Source organism: Falco biarmicus, chromosome 13, assembly GCF_023638135.1.
Source record: "Falco biarmicus isolate bFalBia1 chromosome 13, bFalBia1.pri, whole genome shotgun sequence".
NCBI classification, from domain to species: domain Eukaryota; kingdom Metazoa; phylum Chordata; class Aves; order Falconiformes; family Falconidae; genus Falco; species Falco biarmicus.
Window position 1 is genome coordinate 15,318,532 of NC_079300.1, and position 18,519 is coordinate 15,337,050.

General features: G+C 38.9%; 1 protein-coding gene across 2 annotated transcripts in view; it reads right to left on the minus strand.

Moving 5' to 3' along the window:
- The window catches only part of CPB1 (carboxypeptidase B1), a 66,922-nt gene continuing 48,403 nt past the window's right edge, over window positions 1-18,519 (minus strand). For both annotated transcript variants that reach the window (XM_056358823.1, XM_056358822.1), the window contains exons 4-11: window positions 16,789-16,888; window positions 14,776-14,877; window positions 13,365-13,466; window positions 10,897-11,007; window positions 10,708-10,798; window positions 9,753-9,955; window positions 1,445-1,529; window positions 1-228 (exon numbers count right to left, since the gene is read on the minus strand). In XM_056358823.1, coding sequence (XP_056214798.1) covers window positions 41-228; window positions 1,445-1,529; window positions 9,753-9,955; window positions 10,708-10,798; window positions 10,897-11,007; window positions 13,365-13,466; window positions 14,776-14,877; window positions 16,789-16,888 — 982 coding nt within the window. In that variant the 3' untranslated portion in view covers window positions 1-40. The remainder of the gene's footprint in view (window positions 229-1,444; window positions 1,530-9,752; window positions 9,956-10,707; window positions 10,799-10,896; window positions 11,008-13,364; window positions 13,467-14,775; window positions 14,878-16,788; window positions 16,889-18,519) is intronic.

Here is an 18,519-nt window from a genome sequence, read left to right on the forward strand (position 1 = left end):
TTTGAATAAAGCCTTCTTTAATAGTTTTTAGAACTCCATTCTAATACAAGTGCTCAAGGACATAATTGGCAATGTATTTAACAGCAAGTACAGTCTCTTCACAGGTTGGCTTTATCTGAGATTCAGGGAGAACAAAACCATATCTACCAGTGTCTCGGAGCTCAAAAGTGAAAGAGTACTTGATGCCTTGATCGTAAGCCCAGTCATCAGAGCCCCCTGCAGCAGGATCTGTTGATAAAGAAATAAAATAAAGCTTAAGTGGAAAAGTGTGGCTACGCATTGAAATGCGATATACTTTGGAGTCAAGTCACGTAGCCAGAAATGCAGAAAAGACAGATAAAAAGGAAGAATCAGTGAATCAATTGTTTTTTCCTGCTTATGGAAAAGCTTCTGTGATTTTAGGCCATTTGTGAGCTTTGTTCCAGCTGATGTGTGCAAACTAATGTAAACAAGCTAAACTGCTCCCTCCTTGTCAATATTGTGGGGAGCCCATGGGAGGAATGTCCAGGAACAGAGAATGGCATGCTTGCATGGGTTTGTTTAGATAGATTTGGTATCAGAAGCAAATACCCTCTCTCTGGGTAGCTTTCTGAGATTCATACAGATATGAAAGAACTGCAGATCTGGGATATTAGCTCCATCTTTCTTCTGGACAAACGGTATCCTCCCTTTCCAGTACTTTGGTACAATGTAGAAAGTCTCTTTTGCTATGGAAGGAAGGAGCCTCCAGAATTGCTAAGCACCACCAAAATATTTTTAAAGGAATAATCACCATAATACTCTAAAAAATGGGAGAAACTGTTTCTTAAAGGTTTTTTACATTATTTAAGGGAAGAGAAATAGGGAAAAGAGTAGTTTACATATTTAAGTAAATTAGGAGATCTTAAATACAGGAGATACTGAAGCTCTGGAAATCTAGATTTGGCAACCTCAGCTTGGCTTTTGAACTGCAAAGGCCATATCCTGACAGCTGAGTTTCCAAGAAGGGTAGACAAATGGAATTGTCTTAGACTGTAATGCAAAGTAAAAGAAATAATTATCTGTGTGGCTATAGTAGTTGAAGCCAATTCTTTAGGGTTCACATAATCTTTTCACTTTGACTTGGAGACACTGAAAATGCAGAAAGTTGAGATTTTTATGTTTAAATCTAAGCTGTGTGTGATTTAGGAATTCACGCTTTGCACATGAGTTCCTAAACACTTGGTCACATCACCTTACCTTCCGGGGCGGGGTGGGGGGGCGGCGGCACACTCCCTGGGATCTTTAAGGAATATATCATCCCATATTTTAGAAATGACAGATGACATGTATACCTCTGAGTATATGCATGTGAAGAAAGAAGGGGACTACTTAGGAAGGGGAACAACAGTCAACTAGAAAACTGCATTTGATAGTCTTAGTAGCGCTTAATATAGATGGCTAGTATGTTTAGGCCAGTACTTACAGATTGTTGTAGCTCCTGGGCCATATGTATATTTGGTATTATACAAACTGGCCAGCTGTTTGCATGCAGCACGAGCAACAGAGTTCTGTAGGAAAAGGAGAATGATAAATGCAGATTTTCAGAAGCTTTCGGAGTGAATCTAAGCAAATACATTGTTAAATAAACTGAAGAGCCATGCTTGAGAAGTTTTTATTTGACAACTGTTGTTCACCTCTCGGTATGACTAGATCCCAGTAGCTGAGAAGACACAGCTTGTTATGTTGTGAAGAGCTTATCAGTAAAGAACTCGCTCTCCAAGCTTTAATGGAGTATTGTCCAGTCTGTGTATTGCTGTCTCTATGTACAGCTATTGTCCAGTATAGTTTGGATAGGTAAGGGGACAATAGGTAACAGGATTTTCTGTATTTAGAAGAAATTTGTACACGATTAAAACTAAATAAGGAATCTTAATTAGAGATAAGAGAATCTAAGAGAATAGTAGTAACTTCATACAGTAAATTGTGAACATGCAACAGCCTTTTCCTTCTATTCAAGCAGTATAAATTCAGAGCAGAGTCAGCTTAGTCAGTGGAGTTGAACGCTGATACAAGTGGAAGCAGATTAAGGTCTTATAAATATTAACAGCCAGAAAAGGCATAAATTACCCTGGAACCATATGTAGGATCATTAATTTCAATTCATTTCCTGTGCACAGAGGGACTCATTCAACTCCCACTGATTTCAGTGAGGGTTGGATCAGGCCCATCAATAGTACTATGAAGCTTTATATGTTTGCATCAAGGAAAATTACAGACTTTTCTTTGGAACATGTGGTATTTTCAGTTCTTCATTATACAGCATGTTGGTAATAAAACATGAAAACTATTACTAACAGATGATAAATATGAATGATTTTTGAAAGCAGATGTTCAGTATAAGAATAAGCAATGGGTTGCCATATCTTTTGTTATAGCTTGCAGCTGAATGGCTTAATATTCCAGGAATTTCCTCAAGCTCCTTCTTTCTCTGTAGGTTATACTCTGGCTTACTTCCCAGTGGAAGATATATATTGAAAAATATTCTCTTTTCATCCTTACGCTTCAAGTGTTTCTGTGAATTACTCGAAAAGGCAAATTGGACAATGTGTTTGGAAAATCTTAGTTAAGTAAGAGAGCTTTCTCAACTTCTGCAACACAGCATCAAAATGTTTGTTGCATTAGCACTGACCACCTATTTTACTGCAGAACAGCAAATGTCTCCCCATTCCCAAATGTTGGATTTTGAACATCTAGAATTATGGGAGTTTGCTGTAGGAATTTGTGGTCATTCAGCATGCTAAGAATATTTGAACAAGGCAGACCAGTATTTGAAGCTTGTCCTTCCACCGATAACATTGGCTTTACCTAACGGGGCGCTTGGTTTCTGGACTCTCTGTGGTGCAAACAGAAGCAATTGTAGGGAGAATGTTGTTACTTTGCATTTCACAATGTTGGATTCTGAGCGACTGTGATAGCTGAACTACCAGCTGCCCCAGTGTGGGTTTTTCTTTTGTTTGGTTGGGGTTTTTTAACCCCTTAACAAGCTGATTTTTCTAAAATTCATAATAATTTTTAACACATTTTGAGGGAATTGTAGAGGTTGGAGACTACTGATAGCAATACCATGTTTTCTTTAGTCCTCTTCTGTTTATATCTTCATTTAATCAGCAGCTGAGATTGAGTCAAATCTCTCAATAGTAAATGAATTTTTTAAATGTAAACTGACTCTTCCTCTTTTCAAATATATGTGAAGTGGATATTAAATTTGAAAAGGTAGTCTGATACTACAGATGGACCTGTTGGTAACTAGTATGTGCTCTCTCTTTAGTAAAAACTGTGTGTTAGGGACAATAGAACAGCAGAGCTGCCCTTTTAGAAGAATAGGGCATTTCTTTCACTCAGCTGCCAGATGATGGCTTTAAATCATACCGGAACACATACCAGAAAAAGTATGTCAGGAAATCTTTTTACCTGAGGGGTTTTTTATTATTGGCCAGGTAGCTGTAAAAAGAGGTATTTGTAGAAAGAGCAGTTGAGATTTCCAGCTGTTAAGAGCCTGGAACACAGATAAACAACCTCCTCAAGCTCTCCAGGCTGGAGATCGAGGTGGTATTTTAAATGACCCTCTCTAAGTGAAAAACATGACTGAGCATTTATGACTTCATCATGAAATAAAACTGAAGTTTTGAGATCAGATTTTTTTTTCCTTTAAGTGACTCTCTACCATTTGCTTTTCTAATAATTTATAGTACAAAACCCAAAGTAAAAAAAAAATAAAAATTCAACTTTATAGGAACTAAAGTCACCTTTAAATAATAATAATAAAAAATATAAACCAGCAAGAATAATAAAAATTAAGTAAATAAGTGTGAGTATAAATACAAAATATGAGGAAAATTTTTTTCTTTTTAAAAAAGTAGTACAATTACCATTTGTAAAAGTAACATGGAGATTTATGCACAGGTATATAAATAATGCCCAACATTTTCCACATGGGCAAGTGATATTTAGCATTTGAAAAGTGGTTTGGATTTTCAAGCCTGTAAGTTATTTGGAATACGTCTGGAAAGAGAAATGTTGGTATCTTTTTGACCTTTGAGGATGTTCTTTTCTGTTGAGTGATTTTCTAGATCTTTGCACAACTGGGTTAAGTGAATTGTTGTGGTTTGTTTGGAGTTTGTTGTTTTTTGTGTTTGGGGGGGAAGTGTTGGTTGTTTTTTTACTACTAATAATACCTTTCTTGCAAGGAAAATTTTGCTGAAAGCTATAGTAGCAGAAAGACAACTGGTGCCGTGAAGTGTGCCCTGAAGTCCTAGAAACAACTCCAAATTAATACCTTGTAACTGGAAGCAGAAATGGCTTTTCAGCTTCTGACTTGCAGCTGAACTGGCAGGGCTGGTCATTTCAGCAGAAGGTAGTATTCCCTGAACTGATCACCCATCTGTGTTTACACAGCAATTACGAATATTTTCCTTGATCTTGTGTACAGAGTGCATGGGCTGGTGATACAGCAGAGTTCTGTTCTCAGTTCCCATTATCTTACATAATTCACAACCTTTAAACCTATCTTCCATTAAAAGCTAATAACTGAAAAAATATGTTATGGCCTCTTCTCACCACATCTGGAGTTTTGACCTAATAAGATAAATTATTAGGCTAAGCATCTTCTGTGTGATAATAGGTAATATTCTGGGGAGCATGTCCCTCATTTTACTCTTGTATCATCAGGCTAGATTTGCCAGCAAATTGCAGCTGTTTAGAAACACTTCAGGGATGTTGATTACACAGCTGCTGCATGTGGACAACTCCTTTTGCCCTCACAGTCTGACAGTGATCTGCAGAAGCCTTTTCACTAATTGATGGACCTCTTGCTCTCTTCCCTCACTGGACTGCAAACTGATTTGCCCAAGGCTGAAAACTGCATTTTCACTTCACCTCAGTCTCATGTGCCACTTATGTGATCCTCAGCTTCCTCTGGAGTGAAAGGCTGTAAATGTGATACTTGCAAAGTTAGCTTTAGCCAAGTGAAGTTAAATTTCTGAGGCTCCTTGTTTTGCTAATACAGATTCCCCTCAAAAGAGTCCAACTGGTGGACTGATGTACAACTTGGTTCCTGATTCTGTTGTTGCTTATAGTTAAGCATATCCCCCAAGAGTCCAGGGAATCTGGATAACTGGAGGACTTCACTATTTTGCTTCTTTTTTCTTTGCAAGCATGTTTCTCTGTGGCAGTCTTACAGAGTATTTAAGAAATTGATCCCTGTTGAGAGGGTTTCCAGTGTGACTTGAGTTCAGGTAAATGTGCCCTACACCTGTTGGAGATTTGTTTTTCAGCCAGATTTGTACATCAGCTTCATCTGGAGGATGCTGCTACTAAAAATCATCCTTTTCACAACTGTAAGACTGTCAGTACAGAACAGTTCTGTTGTGGGACATCTGTTGCGGCCAACTTGGTGGAGCAGCTGTCAAGCTAATTCCAAATACTGTTTTTCTGCCTCCTTTGCAGTTTGTTGTGCTTCCCAGTTGACTTAAACAACATTTACTTGTAACAAGTAGTACAGTCACAGGAGTTTGCAACAGCACAGATACAACAGCGTAGGTTGCAACTCCTCACTGCTATGTCCAAGTCTCTTAGAGGATAGGGTTTTGGCTGTTCAAATATTCTTACCCACGGGTCTTCATGTATCTTAAACATTCAGGACCCTGCTCCCAGGCATCAGGTTAAATAATCAGACTGATATTCAAAAAGTCATGCAATATATTTGAAATTCACTCTTGCAGGCTGCACAGACTCCAGGCATATCTTTACTTTCTACTATATCCTATTTTAAGCACTCAAGAGGAAATGAAATGCTAGACCAATGCAATATGAAAGGTTAATTTCAGTGAGCTGAAACAATAACCAGTGTGGCCAGTATGCATTCAAGTAATAAAAACTGAAATCCTGTGTCTAGAAAATTATCTTGTGTTGTAGATGAATATTCTGCAGCCTGCCAAACTGTAATAATATACATACATTAATCTGGCAGTGAGTATGAGCTGGCTGCAGACATGTATTTGGCACTGAGTTTGTTATTTAACTGGGAGATGGAATTGAACCTGAAAAGGAAGGAAGGGCATGACGCACATTCCTCTGCTCTATCAAATTGTAGTTCAGAGCCAATTTGGATACAAATAAGAATTGATAAAGCTAGATTTGTCTGCTGAGAATGAGGAAAGCATAGGGTGACTGAATAGGAAGCTAAGGCCAAAATATGAACTGATTAAAAAGTATGGGCTGAACTGTTTATGAAAGTGGGATTAAATACAGAGTTCTTTATTGCCAGAGGACAAAAATGTGAATAGTAAAATGAAGATGAAAAGAACCTTTTTGGGGCGTGGGGAGATACTGGTCTTGCCAAGCACGTTTTTAAATTGTGAAAAGCTAATGCTTTTGTTCTCTGTAGGAGATGGATTCAAGTGTGTGTTCTGTGTGCAGGGTAACACACCAGGGTATAGTAAAGAATGAGTCAATAGGATTATGGAGCAGGGAAGATGTGGTTCACCAAAAGGAGTACATATTTCTTTCAGGGTGTCATCCCAAGAATATTGTGTAACTTCTGAGAAATTCCTGACCTAGATTTTACTGTCTTGGGTGTTTTTATTTTTGTTGTTCAAGTATTGTTTGAATAACAGTGAAAGTTTTGTGCAACATCTGAGGGGGACAAAACAACAACCCTCAATAAAGGGAGAAAAGTTTTTGGGAAAATCCTTGTAAGCTGTGTGGTTGAGATCCTCAGAGATGGGATCCTCTTGTGTCTAAGGAGAAGAGTGGGAAGGAAGGAACATACATGACTTTCATCATGTTTTATACTCCAGAGCCAGGGGTAGTTGAGGGATAGTTCTAATCCCTGACTCAGAGTAAGTTACAGTAACTTCGAGGTTGTTCTGATTTGCTGTAGCAATGCAGTGGAGCATACAGGATGTCTGGGATTTGCAGAGTGCCCTGTTCTACCTGAGAAAGCAAAACCAGGACAGTTTTATGCCTTCTGGTGATTTCCTAAGGCTGTGAACAGCAAAAGTGTTTTGATCTGCAAGGACATGCTGTTCAGTACACTCGCAGGAAAGGGATATATAAGTATTCCCCAGATCTTTCTCTTCAGCAGACTTCGATCTCAAATTACCCAATTTTTGTGCCCTTCTATATCTCAGACATCGGAATGCAGCATAAGCCGCACAATATTATGCTACTTTAATTAAATACAATGGAACAAAATGTTGTTAATAATAAGCAGTCGTGAGGTTTTGTTTAAGCACATGTCCAGTTGCTCACTGAAACAGATAAGAAATTGCAACTATGTTTCCTGTAATTTATTAGATGTGTCAGAATAAAAATAACAGCTAAGATAATGGCACTATACATTTTGCTTCTTCATTTGCAAAATGCTTCATGATCCTTTTATATGCCCAAACAATTTCTGTTAAAAATTGAGATTCTAATTGTTCAGCATTTCTCTAAATTCTGACCTAGACATGAAACACAACTGGCATAAAAAATAATACCTCTTTTTGTAGCTGCCTCACTTCAAGCAAGCACAAATGTTGATTGAAAATCTTAAATTTTCTTTAGTCACAGATTAAATGAATATGGTTTAGTTATTTGAACTAACCTGAAAAGCTGCACTTTCAAACCTGACCCAGAGCCTGTTAAGTCAGTCGTTCTATTTAATTCACTGCCATTGGAGTGAATTAGGCCCCCTCTGTTTAATTATCCCAACTACCGGCAATGTTGATTGGATGATATCTGATCTCATTCTCCAAAAGAAGGATTTTTGGCAAGGAGTCTTCCCTTGTTAAAATCAGATACTGCACATGTTTAACACCTCTGGGATCCTGCTGTCTTTTTGTTGGGATCACCAATAGAGGAAATATTTTCCCTTAATTAAGATGTGAAAAACACTGATAAGGTCACCTTGTCGTGGTGGTGAGATTTGTCATTACTTTGTAGTAGAAAATAATGGAACTCCCTCTGGGATCAGTGTGCCTGATTTAAAATAGAGGATAAAGTGATATTGGAAAGACTAACTTACAAAGTGAAATCAAATGGTTGAAGAGAACTATATAACCTGCATTCCTGAGCTATTTATTTTTGATGCTGAATGGTAATAGCAGAATTGTCCTGTAGGGCGGGACAGTTTTTATTGATAAAAATTGCAGAACCTTAGTATGGGTGATTCATTAAATTTTACTGTGTTTTATAATAGAACATTGCTAATATACAATTTTAATTTCATAAAAGAATTTTAAAACCTAGAAAAGCATACAGGTTCGTTCTTATTCTTAAGGATTGTTTTAATAATGAGCTGTCAGTGTAAACTTTTTCCATTTAATACTGTGAGAAACATGCTGTACTTTTAGTTATGTTTCATCACATTTGCTCTTGATTCAAAAAATTGGGCAGAACGTCATGCAAATTTTTAACACATGGGAACTTTGTGATCTTGACAACAAAGCAGCTTCAAGGGGTTTGTGTTGTTTTATTACTTTAGACTGAACTGCAATGTGTGAAATGTGAAGCTTTTATAAAAATTGAAGACAAGAAATTACTTCAGTTCCCTGGCATAGATACAACTAAAAATTTCTGGAAATATAAATCAAGAAAACAAAATCTTCATCTTAATTTCATCCTCTCTTTAAAGCTGTAAAAAATGTAACACGGAACTTCACTGTTGGCCTGAGTTTGTGTTTGTGCTTCAGAATGGTGACATCTATTTGGGAGCACTCATAAATCTGTCAGACCTGCACAGCAGAGCAACACACAGTGTTGTTGCCTTGGACTTTTGGCAGCATTCAAGAAAGCGGGGGAATCAAGACTTGTTTGTTTTGCTATGTTGTTTTCCCTGCCAACAGCTTCTAAATGCTAATATGCCAGAGAACTGAAGTAATTTTATTATTCATGACTGTTGATTTTTGGCCTTATAAAATGTTTATGAATTTTGTACACATTTAATAGTTGTAACCCCTCTCTCTGTTTTTAAAGATAAAAAATATACATTCCAGACCTTTGTTATCTTACTTAAATGGCATTAGAGTGTGGCCTTTCTCTAGGATGAATAAAAGCAGCGTTGTCCTTTAAAACACCACATTAATCCTCTCTTCTTCCAAATAAAAGGTGTGTTTGAGTCCATGCCTGTTCAGAAACGCCTCAGATATGAAAATTTTATCTGGTTTGTGTCTAACTGGTTTTAATTATACTTTTGAACAGAAACTGCCTTATTGTCCTGAACCTGTATTTATAGGAGTTTCACCAGTTTACTTCAGTAAGAACTTCAGTAAGAACTAAGGTTCGGTAGGAAAAGGTAGGCAGATCCTTGTCTACTATTGATGATATCAGTTCAGTCATTTCATAGTTATTACAATCTATCAAGCTGTTAGCTTGAGTTAGAGGGCATAATGTTCTATGTAATGTATTAAAGCTACATACACAGCAACCTCTTCAGTTGGGAAGAAGCAGTGCTGCACAGCATAGTGGATTTCTGTGTAGCACGACTGGAAGACAAACCTGACCTTGTGGCAAATTCATTGTGTATGTGGAAATTAAAAAAGGCTCTAAAGTTTATCCTGTGCTTGAACTATCTTGAAGTCATCATGGTTTCCCTTGTTCTTGCTATGAAAGACAAGGATTTTCAAAAAACTGTCAGTACAGATTCTTTCCAGATGTTAAGGAAACTGCTTCAAGTTAAATGGACCTAAATAGCAAGTGATGATTTTTACTTATTCTTTTCATTATGTCAAAATGACAAAAAGACTTACCAGTTCCTCGTAATTCGATGGTAATTTGTAATTATATGAATAAGGAAACAGTAGCAGCTGGGAATAGGAGTGAACTGTCAAGTATGCCTTGATTGTAGAAAGATGTTCACGAATAAAATCAGCCAAAGCCTTGGTCTCCTTTTCAGACTCAGGTGCAGAGCCACAGTAGGTGGAATCACAGGGGTTTTTTGAGGCCCCAACAGCTGGGAAGAAAGGTGAATTTAGTTAGTATTTAATGAAAAAAGTTGGTTGTTAGGAGAGTCATGTTAAACTGCTTTTGTAGATAAGCCTTGGAAATCGTAGTGACACACATGCTGTATCAGAGAAGAGAATGTTTTATTGCATAGTTAAAACACTGGGCAACATGACATAGCATTAAATAAATATGCCCTCTGCAGTGTGCATAGTTGGAAGAACGTGAGTATTGATGTAAAGTCCTATGTTATGTGACTTGGGATACCGATTTGCTTCAGTACTTCACAGCCTGCTCCTTGCGTATCTCCTCTGTTTCTAGGATGCTTCCAGGAAACAGCCAAGTGGAAACCACTCGAGAGACCCCTCTCCCCATAGTGAAACCAACCAAAAGGAAACTCTTTTGGCTTCTTTTCTGAACTCAAAGAAGTGTGTGTGTGTGTATATATATGTGTATACATCTGTGTAAGTGTATATAAGTATAAGTGTATGTAAGTATATATAAGTGTATATGTGTGTATATACATGCATGTATGTGTGTGTATATATATGTTCATAGAAGTAGCCATACCAATGACACTAGTCTGTTTTTTGCCCAAAACAGCTCCAAGAATTGAACACCAGCTACTCCACAATGCTATACTGGCGGTCTTGACTCAAGCTTGAGCTGGACCAACCATCAGGTAGGGAAAATCCATAATTAAGTGTTTTGGCTATTACATGTCTGTATGATCACTTATAGATACTGTTAGGAGACACTTACTGCACCAGCCAGCATTAAAATTCCTGTTGGGATCTGTACCAATGCAACGCCTACCAGCATTTTTAGAACGTGTCTTTCTCCACATGCGGTCCTGAAATAGAATGGTGAAACATAGATCAAAACTAAGAGAAAGATCTAACGGTTGGCTTTTCCAGCAATACTCTTCTTGAGAAAGAAGAACGTACTTACATTTGTCCAAGTGTAAACGTAACCATCAATGTTAAAAACAGGCAAAACATAGAAGTCCAATCTGTTGAGAAGTGTGGTCATGACAGGATCTTTTCCATAGGTCTTAACAGCCTAGTTGGAGAAAAGTAGAAAAAGCTGATGATGCCTTCAGAGATCTGTATCTCCAGTGTGTATTTAAAGGCCTGGGTCTGGATCAGGAATTAGTGAATGGGGTGGGCAAAGTCATCCAGGTCACTCCATCACATGAGATGACAGCTTTGTGAAATGGGGTGGGCAAAGTCATCCAGGTCACTCCATCACATGAGATGACAGCTTTGTGAAATTACATATACTTAGACAACTCACAGTGACCCAAACCACATTGCTGTTTGTTAGAAAGTCATCTCATTCTGGTAGATATTATATGGTGAAGCAATGTTGATTTTGAAGAGGATAATAAATCACTGAAAAGAGATTTCCATCAACTAGCTTCTTGTTTACAGAGAGCAAAGTTCCTGTCCATATGTTCTCCCTACATTCTGTCACCTTAAAGGTTTGGGTTTAATTTATGCAAGAAGGAAAAATCATTATATTATTCCCATTTTTTAAATTTGTTTTTCAGAGAAATGTCATCAATGACCGATTATAGACAATAGTTCCAAAATACATCCTTACACATTTCCAGTCATAATGCTGTGGACGCACATATTCATAGGGAGGCAGATTTTCCCCTGCACTTTTCCAGACATATATATTGAATAACAGACATAAGAACTGCTTCCATAAACCTGTATATCCTGATTGTTCATAGCCTGGCAGTTTGTATGTTTGTTCACAGATACGTATCAGTGTCAAGGGAGCATGCAACGATCATGGGAATTTGCTCTAAGTATGTTGCAGCCATGCTTCCTTTACATGGACATGAAGGATAACACAGGGAGCAATGCAATGGAGAAAGGCATCTTTTGTCCTGTAACTAGCAAGTGGGAAGGTTGTGTTTAGAATCTAGAAGAGCAGTTTCAGATCACTAGAACTTACTGTTTCCTGGTTTTTTGTTGGGTTTTTTTTTTTATGCTTGGGTTGTTCTGTTGTTGGTTGGTTTTTTTTGTTTGTTTGGTTTTTTTTTTGAGATACATATAACAATCCATGTTGCTTGTGTTTTTCTCTAGTTTTGCTTTTCTTTTATGTCTAGAAGCAATCCCAGGTGAACCGCTGATGACACTTAGAGGACTATGCTTTTAAAACACTTCTGCCTGTCCACACTTGGATCTATTGAGCAGAGCCCACTGCTGGTGTCAGGTATACCCATGAGTTAAGTGACCAGACAGTGAAAATGACAGCTGTAGTGACGTGAATTGCTAAGAGAAAAATGGTAGCACATACTGTCTGCAGCCTTATTAGGAGATAATGAAATCACATTCCCATTGACTCCACTGAGATGTCACTTCCAATTTCCCCTCCTTCCTACGCAAAACCACATGGCTGTCTGATAAAACAGATTATACTTGCCACCGATGGCTCTGCCAGCATGGCTCACTCACATACTTTGGCTTTCCTTTACTTGGGTTTTAAATTCCAGCTGATGCCTCTGGTTTTGTTTTGGTTGGAGTTTTTTGCTGTTGTTTGGATTTGTTTTGTTTTGTTGATTGTTTTCATCTTCAAGCAGGAATTCTTACAAAATTTGGGATTAAATCAATGAGTCATTCTGCTAAACTGAATGATCTTCCCCTGCTGAGGGGGAATATACCTCTTCTCTGTAGAGAAGACTATGCAGCATTTGATTGGTCCCACCTGCTTTGTATTGATGGTGAGGAGAAGGAAAAGACAAAGGAGATAAAATTGTTTAATTCAAGGCCTAAAGTATCCCAGCTTGAAGTGAAGCTAGTTTTACCTGTGCAGCTCTTTCCTCAATATAGTTTAATGTTTTAGAAACTATTCCATACAATTTGAAGTGGAAGCTCAAAGGGGTGTATATGCATTTCACTCTTCCTGAGTGGAGTTCAGGGAGCTTCATCTATAGTCTTCCTTCTCTCTTGGGTACATTTCCTCTGTGCACTCTGTGCTTAGCTGAGGGTAGGTTCCCACCCTGTCTGTTGTGCTGTTGAATTTCCTTATTCCCTACTCCTTACCACTATGTAAAGGACATGACTATGTTTATAGTGTTACTAGACTTGTTTGCTTATCTCTCACCTTTCTCTGGCTACAGGTGTAAAAAGGAGTTTATAGACTGGTAATAACCTTTGCAGTGGTCAGTCCCTCTTACACGTGCTTTTACATAGTCTTAAGCTGCTGAAAGATTGCAGGTCCAACCACTAAGATCTGGTTTAACTAGTTACACCCTCACCACCTGAGGTGAGAGAAGGAATGTGCAGACAGGTATTTAGAGGTAAAAAAGCAATCTGCAGTGACCTCAGCTTTTGCTGCTCACTAAGATTTTCTTAAACATAGTTGCAATTTGTAAGATTTTTTTTATCATTAAGCTTACTGACTTCTTTCACAAACCACTGGCAGAAAGCAGGGGAGATCCACTCTCTTGCATGGAAACCACAATCCATAAAGATGGCTTTCTTATTTGGATGACTTTTTCCCATCTAGGTAAAAAGACAAGAAAGAAAACAGGTCTTGAACAAAATAATTTGTATTCAGAACAAGTCAGCTTGCTGACCTAACCAGTCAAACTTTATACAAATACAGCATTCCTTGATTAAATGGAAATCTATAGAGTGTTCTCAGCTGTAGCTGACCATGATATTCAAGCTAAAATAACAAACTTCTAATAATTTCATTTTTATTAATGTAGATAAGCTCCCCCCCATCCCCTCCAATTATTTCATTATTCTGCAGTGTTGATTTATTTCCTGTAGTGTTTCTTAAAAGCTGATCTTGTTTGCTTCAATAATGTATTATTGTAAATGCTTATGCAATTTTGGGCACGTAATCTTTATCCTTTTGCCTTTATTTGAGGCATTGTATCTACTATATTTGTAAGACTTATGCTAAAAAAATTGCCAGGGTTTAACCCCAGCCAGCAACTAAGCACCACACAGCCACTTGCTCACTGTCGGCCCCCAGCAGGATGAGGGGGAAGAACTGGAAGGGTAAAAGAGAGAAACCTCATGGGTTTGGATAGGAACAGTTAAATAATTGAAATAATAACAACAACAACAATAATAATATCAAAGAAATAAAACCCAAGAAAGACAAATGATGCAAATGAAAACAGTTGTTCACCATCAACTGACCGATGCCCAGCCAGTCAGCCAGCAACCGTCCCTCAGCCCACTTTCCCCTTAGTTTATTGCTGAACATAATGCCATATGGTACGGAATATCGCTGGGGTCAGCTGCCCTGGCTGTGTCCCCTCCTGCTCCACTGTCAGGGTGGTATGAGGAGCAGAAAAGCCCTTGGCTCTGTGTGTAAGCACTGCTCATCAGGAACTAAAACATCCTGAAACACGAACGCTTCCCAGCACAAATCCAAAACATAGCCCCATACTAGTTACTATGAAGAAAATTAACTCTACCCCAGCCAAAACCGGCATGAAATTACATATAATGAAGATGCAAATTCGTTGCCTATTGCTAGAAAGACTGACATTTATAGATCTTTTCAGAGTAAATGGGTTTACAAACAACAGATGGAAAGAACATAAAGGTCATTCAAATAGCTCTCGGGAGTGTGGTTGAATTTATATGACTGAACTTCGAATAATTCATTATGCCCCTTTTTAGAAAAAAAAACCTTAAAGGTTGAAAAAAATCATAGAAGTAGTGAACAAAATGTATTAGATTTTCTGCAAAATGTATAATACTATCTCAGCATCGTTGGTGTTTTAATAGATGTCATACTTTTGTGAAGGTTAATAGAGGAAGTCTGTCACAAAGAAATGAAAGCACTTACTTTGAGAAGGTACATTGGCCGTCCTTCATATGTTTCCCCAATTACACTGCGAGAGACAAGGTCTGGGTTCTGAGCAGCAATATCAGCAGTCCAAGCAGCTATCTGTTTAATAAAGAGGTTAAATTTAATGAATCTCTGTTCCTCAGGTCCAGACTAATTGATTCACAGAATTCAAGCCAGAATGGTCCTTCAGGGCATCTAACTTGACCTAATATTTAATACAGTTTGTAGATTTCCAAGAATTATTGAGTGTACCCTCAGCAAATTTGTTGATGACACCAAGCTGTGTGGTATGATTGACACACTGGAGGGAAGTGATGCCATCCAGAGGGATCTCACAGGCTTGAGAGCTGGGCCTGTGCAACCTTCAAGAAGTTCAACAAGGCCATGTGCACACATGGATTGGGACAATCCCAAGCAGAATTACAGGCTGGGCAGAGAATGGATTGAGAGCAGCCCTAAGGAGAAGAACCTAGGGGTATTGGCTGGTGAGAAGCTCAATATGACCTGATAGTTGCACTTGCAAGCCCCGTATCCTGGGCTGCATCAAAAGAAGTGTAACCAGCAGGTCGAGGGAGGTGATTCTCACCCTCCACTCCGTTGTCATGAGACCCCACCTAGAGTAATGCATTCGGCTCTGGGGCCCCCACCATAAAAAGGACATGGACCTGTTGGAGTAAGTCCAGAGGAGGGGCATGAAGCCATGAAGATGAGGAGAGGGCTGGAACACCTCTCCTATGAAGACAGACTGAGAGCTGGGGTTGTTCAGCCTGGAGAAGAGAAGACTCCAGCAAGACCTGGAGTCACTCCTTAAACTCTCTTAACAAAAACTGATTTTCTTTTTAAGCTACGTAGACCGAGTGTCTTAAATCTTCTACATGTTGTAGTGTTTTTCAGTGTCATGGCTCTTTTATTCAGCATAATTTTTGAATTACTGACAGAAGTGCTGGACAGGGATTTATAGGAACTGTTCACTAATGTCAGATACAAAATAAAGAATATCTCCTTCATTCTATTTAAGGGAAGTAGTAACAGCATTCATTATCCTAATATTGGACCAGATTCCCTTTGTTATAGGGGCCTTCAGGAGCTCACAAAAAAGTTGTCACATCCACACATAAAAGCATTCCATGCCCAAACAGCTATCTATAAACTAAGGAAAAGGCAGGAAACAGCAGACAGATCTAGACAAACTGGCAAGGAAATATTAGAAATAATGGTTGACATTATAGATGATGGTGGGTTTTTGCATGCCAATAACCTCTGCAGAGTCAGAAGAAGTTTTGTTCTTATTTTTAAATAGCCTTGTAAAAGGAGACTTTTTCTTTTTTTCAGAGAGTTCTAATGGAAGAAAATTGATTAGTTCTGTATATGTTCTAAAGATACCACCTGGAGACGAAATACAAATTTTGTTGTTTGCAAATGTAACAGGTGCTTAGTGGGCAATGATCGGCACAAAAATGAGAGTTTTTTGCAAGGAAAGGCATGAAAGGGAGATCGTCATACTTGCAAGTATAAGAACTGTGATGCAATGGATGATAAGGAGCCACTGCAAAGATGTGAAGAGTGACATGGTCAAGATGCTACATGTCAGGAAAAATGAGCATGGCTGTGAAAAAAGTAGGGAGGATTGGAGAGCTTATGGTGGAAGATGAAGGCTAGCATTGGGGCAGGGAATGGTATCAAGATTTTTAGCAGAGAAGGTGGGAGGAGTGAAAAGGAAAGAGCAAATCAGTACTGAAGCATGGCAGCCTGGTCATTGGATTTCTGCTAGTTTCTTTGCAGCACTGTGAGCAGAAGTAGAGGAAATAGGTGTAGGGGGATGGGTTATACAGATTAAGTCAGTAATGAGCAATATAGGAGAAGAGGAAGGAAAGTTTAGAGAAAGAGTTATCATATTGATGGATGGAACAGAAGAGGAAAAAGAAAGAGGGCTAGAAACATATCAGAAGCTGTTTTTACTACAGAGGTTAAGGTACCAAGCTGACAAAGTGGTAAACTTCTAGACTTTACCGTTTCCCAGTTGTTGTACTTTTCATAGCTGTGTCTGGTGGTACGAGCTTTGCTGTCAAACTGGGCATCCAGTGCAGCCTGCAGGTTGTCAATCAAAACTCTGCAAGGCACCAGGAAAAGCGTAAAGAGAAACATACAACTTACTAGCAGGAAAGGAAGCACCAGGTGGACATTTCAGGGTCTTCCTGGAATTAAAGCTGCATGGATTGTGAAGTGAAATGCCGGGGGTGGGGGATGGTGATGGGGTGGTCTGTTCTATGCATTTGAAAATAAGATATATTAGGTTCCAGTTTCAATGTACTTCCTGCCTCAACTTTGCCACCAGAATGATCAGGGAGCAATAGATTCCCCCTAACGAGCACCTGCCTACTTACTCCCATACTAACAAACCTCCAGGGTGGCAACAGTTTGGTTTAGGAAGAATGGCAATGCTAAGACAGAGTGCGTGCAGAAAATGAGCTCTGGGCTGACCTTGTATTGCCAGGTTGCTTCTGCCTCAATAAGAAAAGGGGCTCTCTCTTGAGCTTATGGCACTGAAGGAGAGTTAAACTGCAGCAAAGTAACAGTCCCATGCAGCAACCCAGCAATGTTCGCCAGATTAAATTCTCTGTCAAACCAAGCTTCCAAATTTTAGGTGTGGTTGGACAACTCTGTTGCAGGTGGCATTATCCATCCTCCAAACTACTTTACTGCATGTGAATAGGGCTATTAAATTAGAACACACAACAGTGAGAAAACACCAGCATCCTGTCTGGAGTGGCTGGATCTCTCCTGTTCACCTTTCCCTGGGGCTGACACAAAGGCACAGCTCATCACTGAGCATGCTCTTGAGGACCTTTTGCTTATATTTTAACCTTGGCTATCAAAAAATGAAATCCTCTTGTTTTTCTTTGTCTTAACATTCTTACAAATCTTACTCATCCAGGATATGTCCTTGATAATTTCTGATTTGGATAGAAGAGTAAGAGGCCTTTTTGTGAGGCACCACCAGCCTTCAGAACAAACAGTGCAAGTGACTACATTGACATGATGTCAGGGCACCATAGCTGCACTTCAAAGGAGTTGTAGCAGCTTGGGTTGTCACAAGGACGCTCCACTCAAGTTTGTCAGGGACGCCTTCCAGACATTCTGGCCTTTGCTGCAATCAAAAGATTTGTGCATGGACCTGAGGGAGTTCATGAGTATTATAGGAAAAACTAAAAACATGTATAGTAACTCCTCCTTTGCCAAAGAGGAAATTCCACTGAAATCGGATTCCTGTGCTGTATGTGGGCTGTGACATTATTGAACACGATTTCTTCTAGAGTGTTTTTAGATTCTGTTCCCCCAGCGGCATCCAAATCAGACATGGTTAATATGAGGCCAGTAAATTTCGGGTTGGATTACCCTTGGATTTAGCAGATCATAAAAGTTATGTGTCATGAGATCTGTGTGGTGTCCAGTGAAGCGTTTGATCTGGTGGCAAAAACAATGGGGCTGGAAGACAAAACCTCTGCACTCAGTCAGTTGAACTTGTGAGACTGCGATCAAGTCACAGTGACTTTCAGTGTCTAAGTACATGATGATAGAATATCCATTACACATCAAAGAAGCCTGATGATCAAGCTGGGCTCAGCCAATTTGCAATGCTCAGGTGAAGCTAAAATGAAGACAAACAACCCCACTCCACCCCAGCCCAAAGTCAACTTCTCATTCTCAGTTAATGCTTGCATAGTGACTGGAAGATATGAA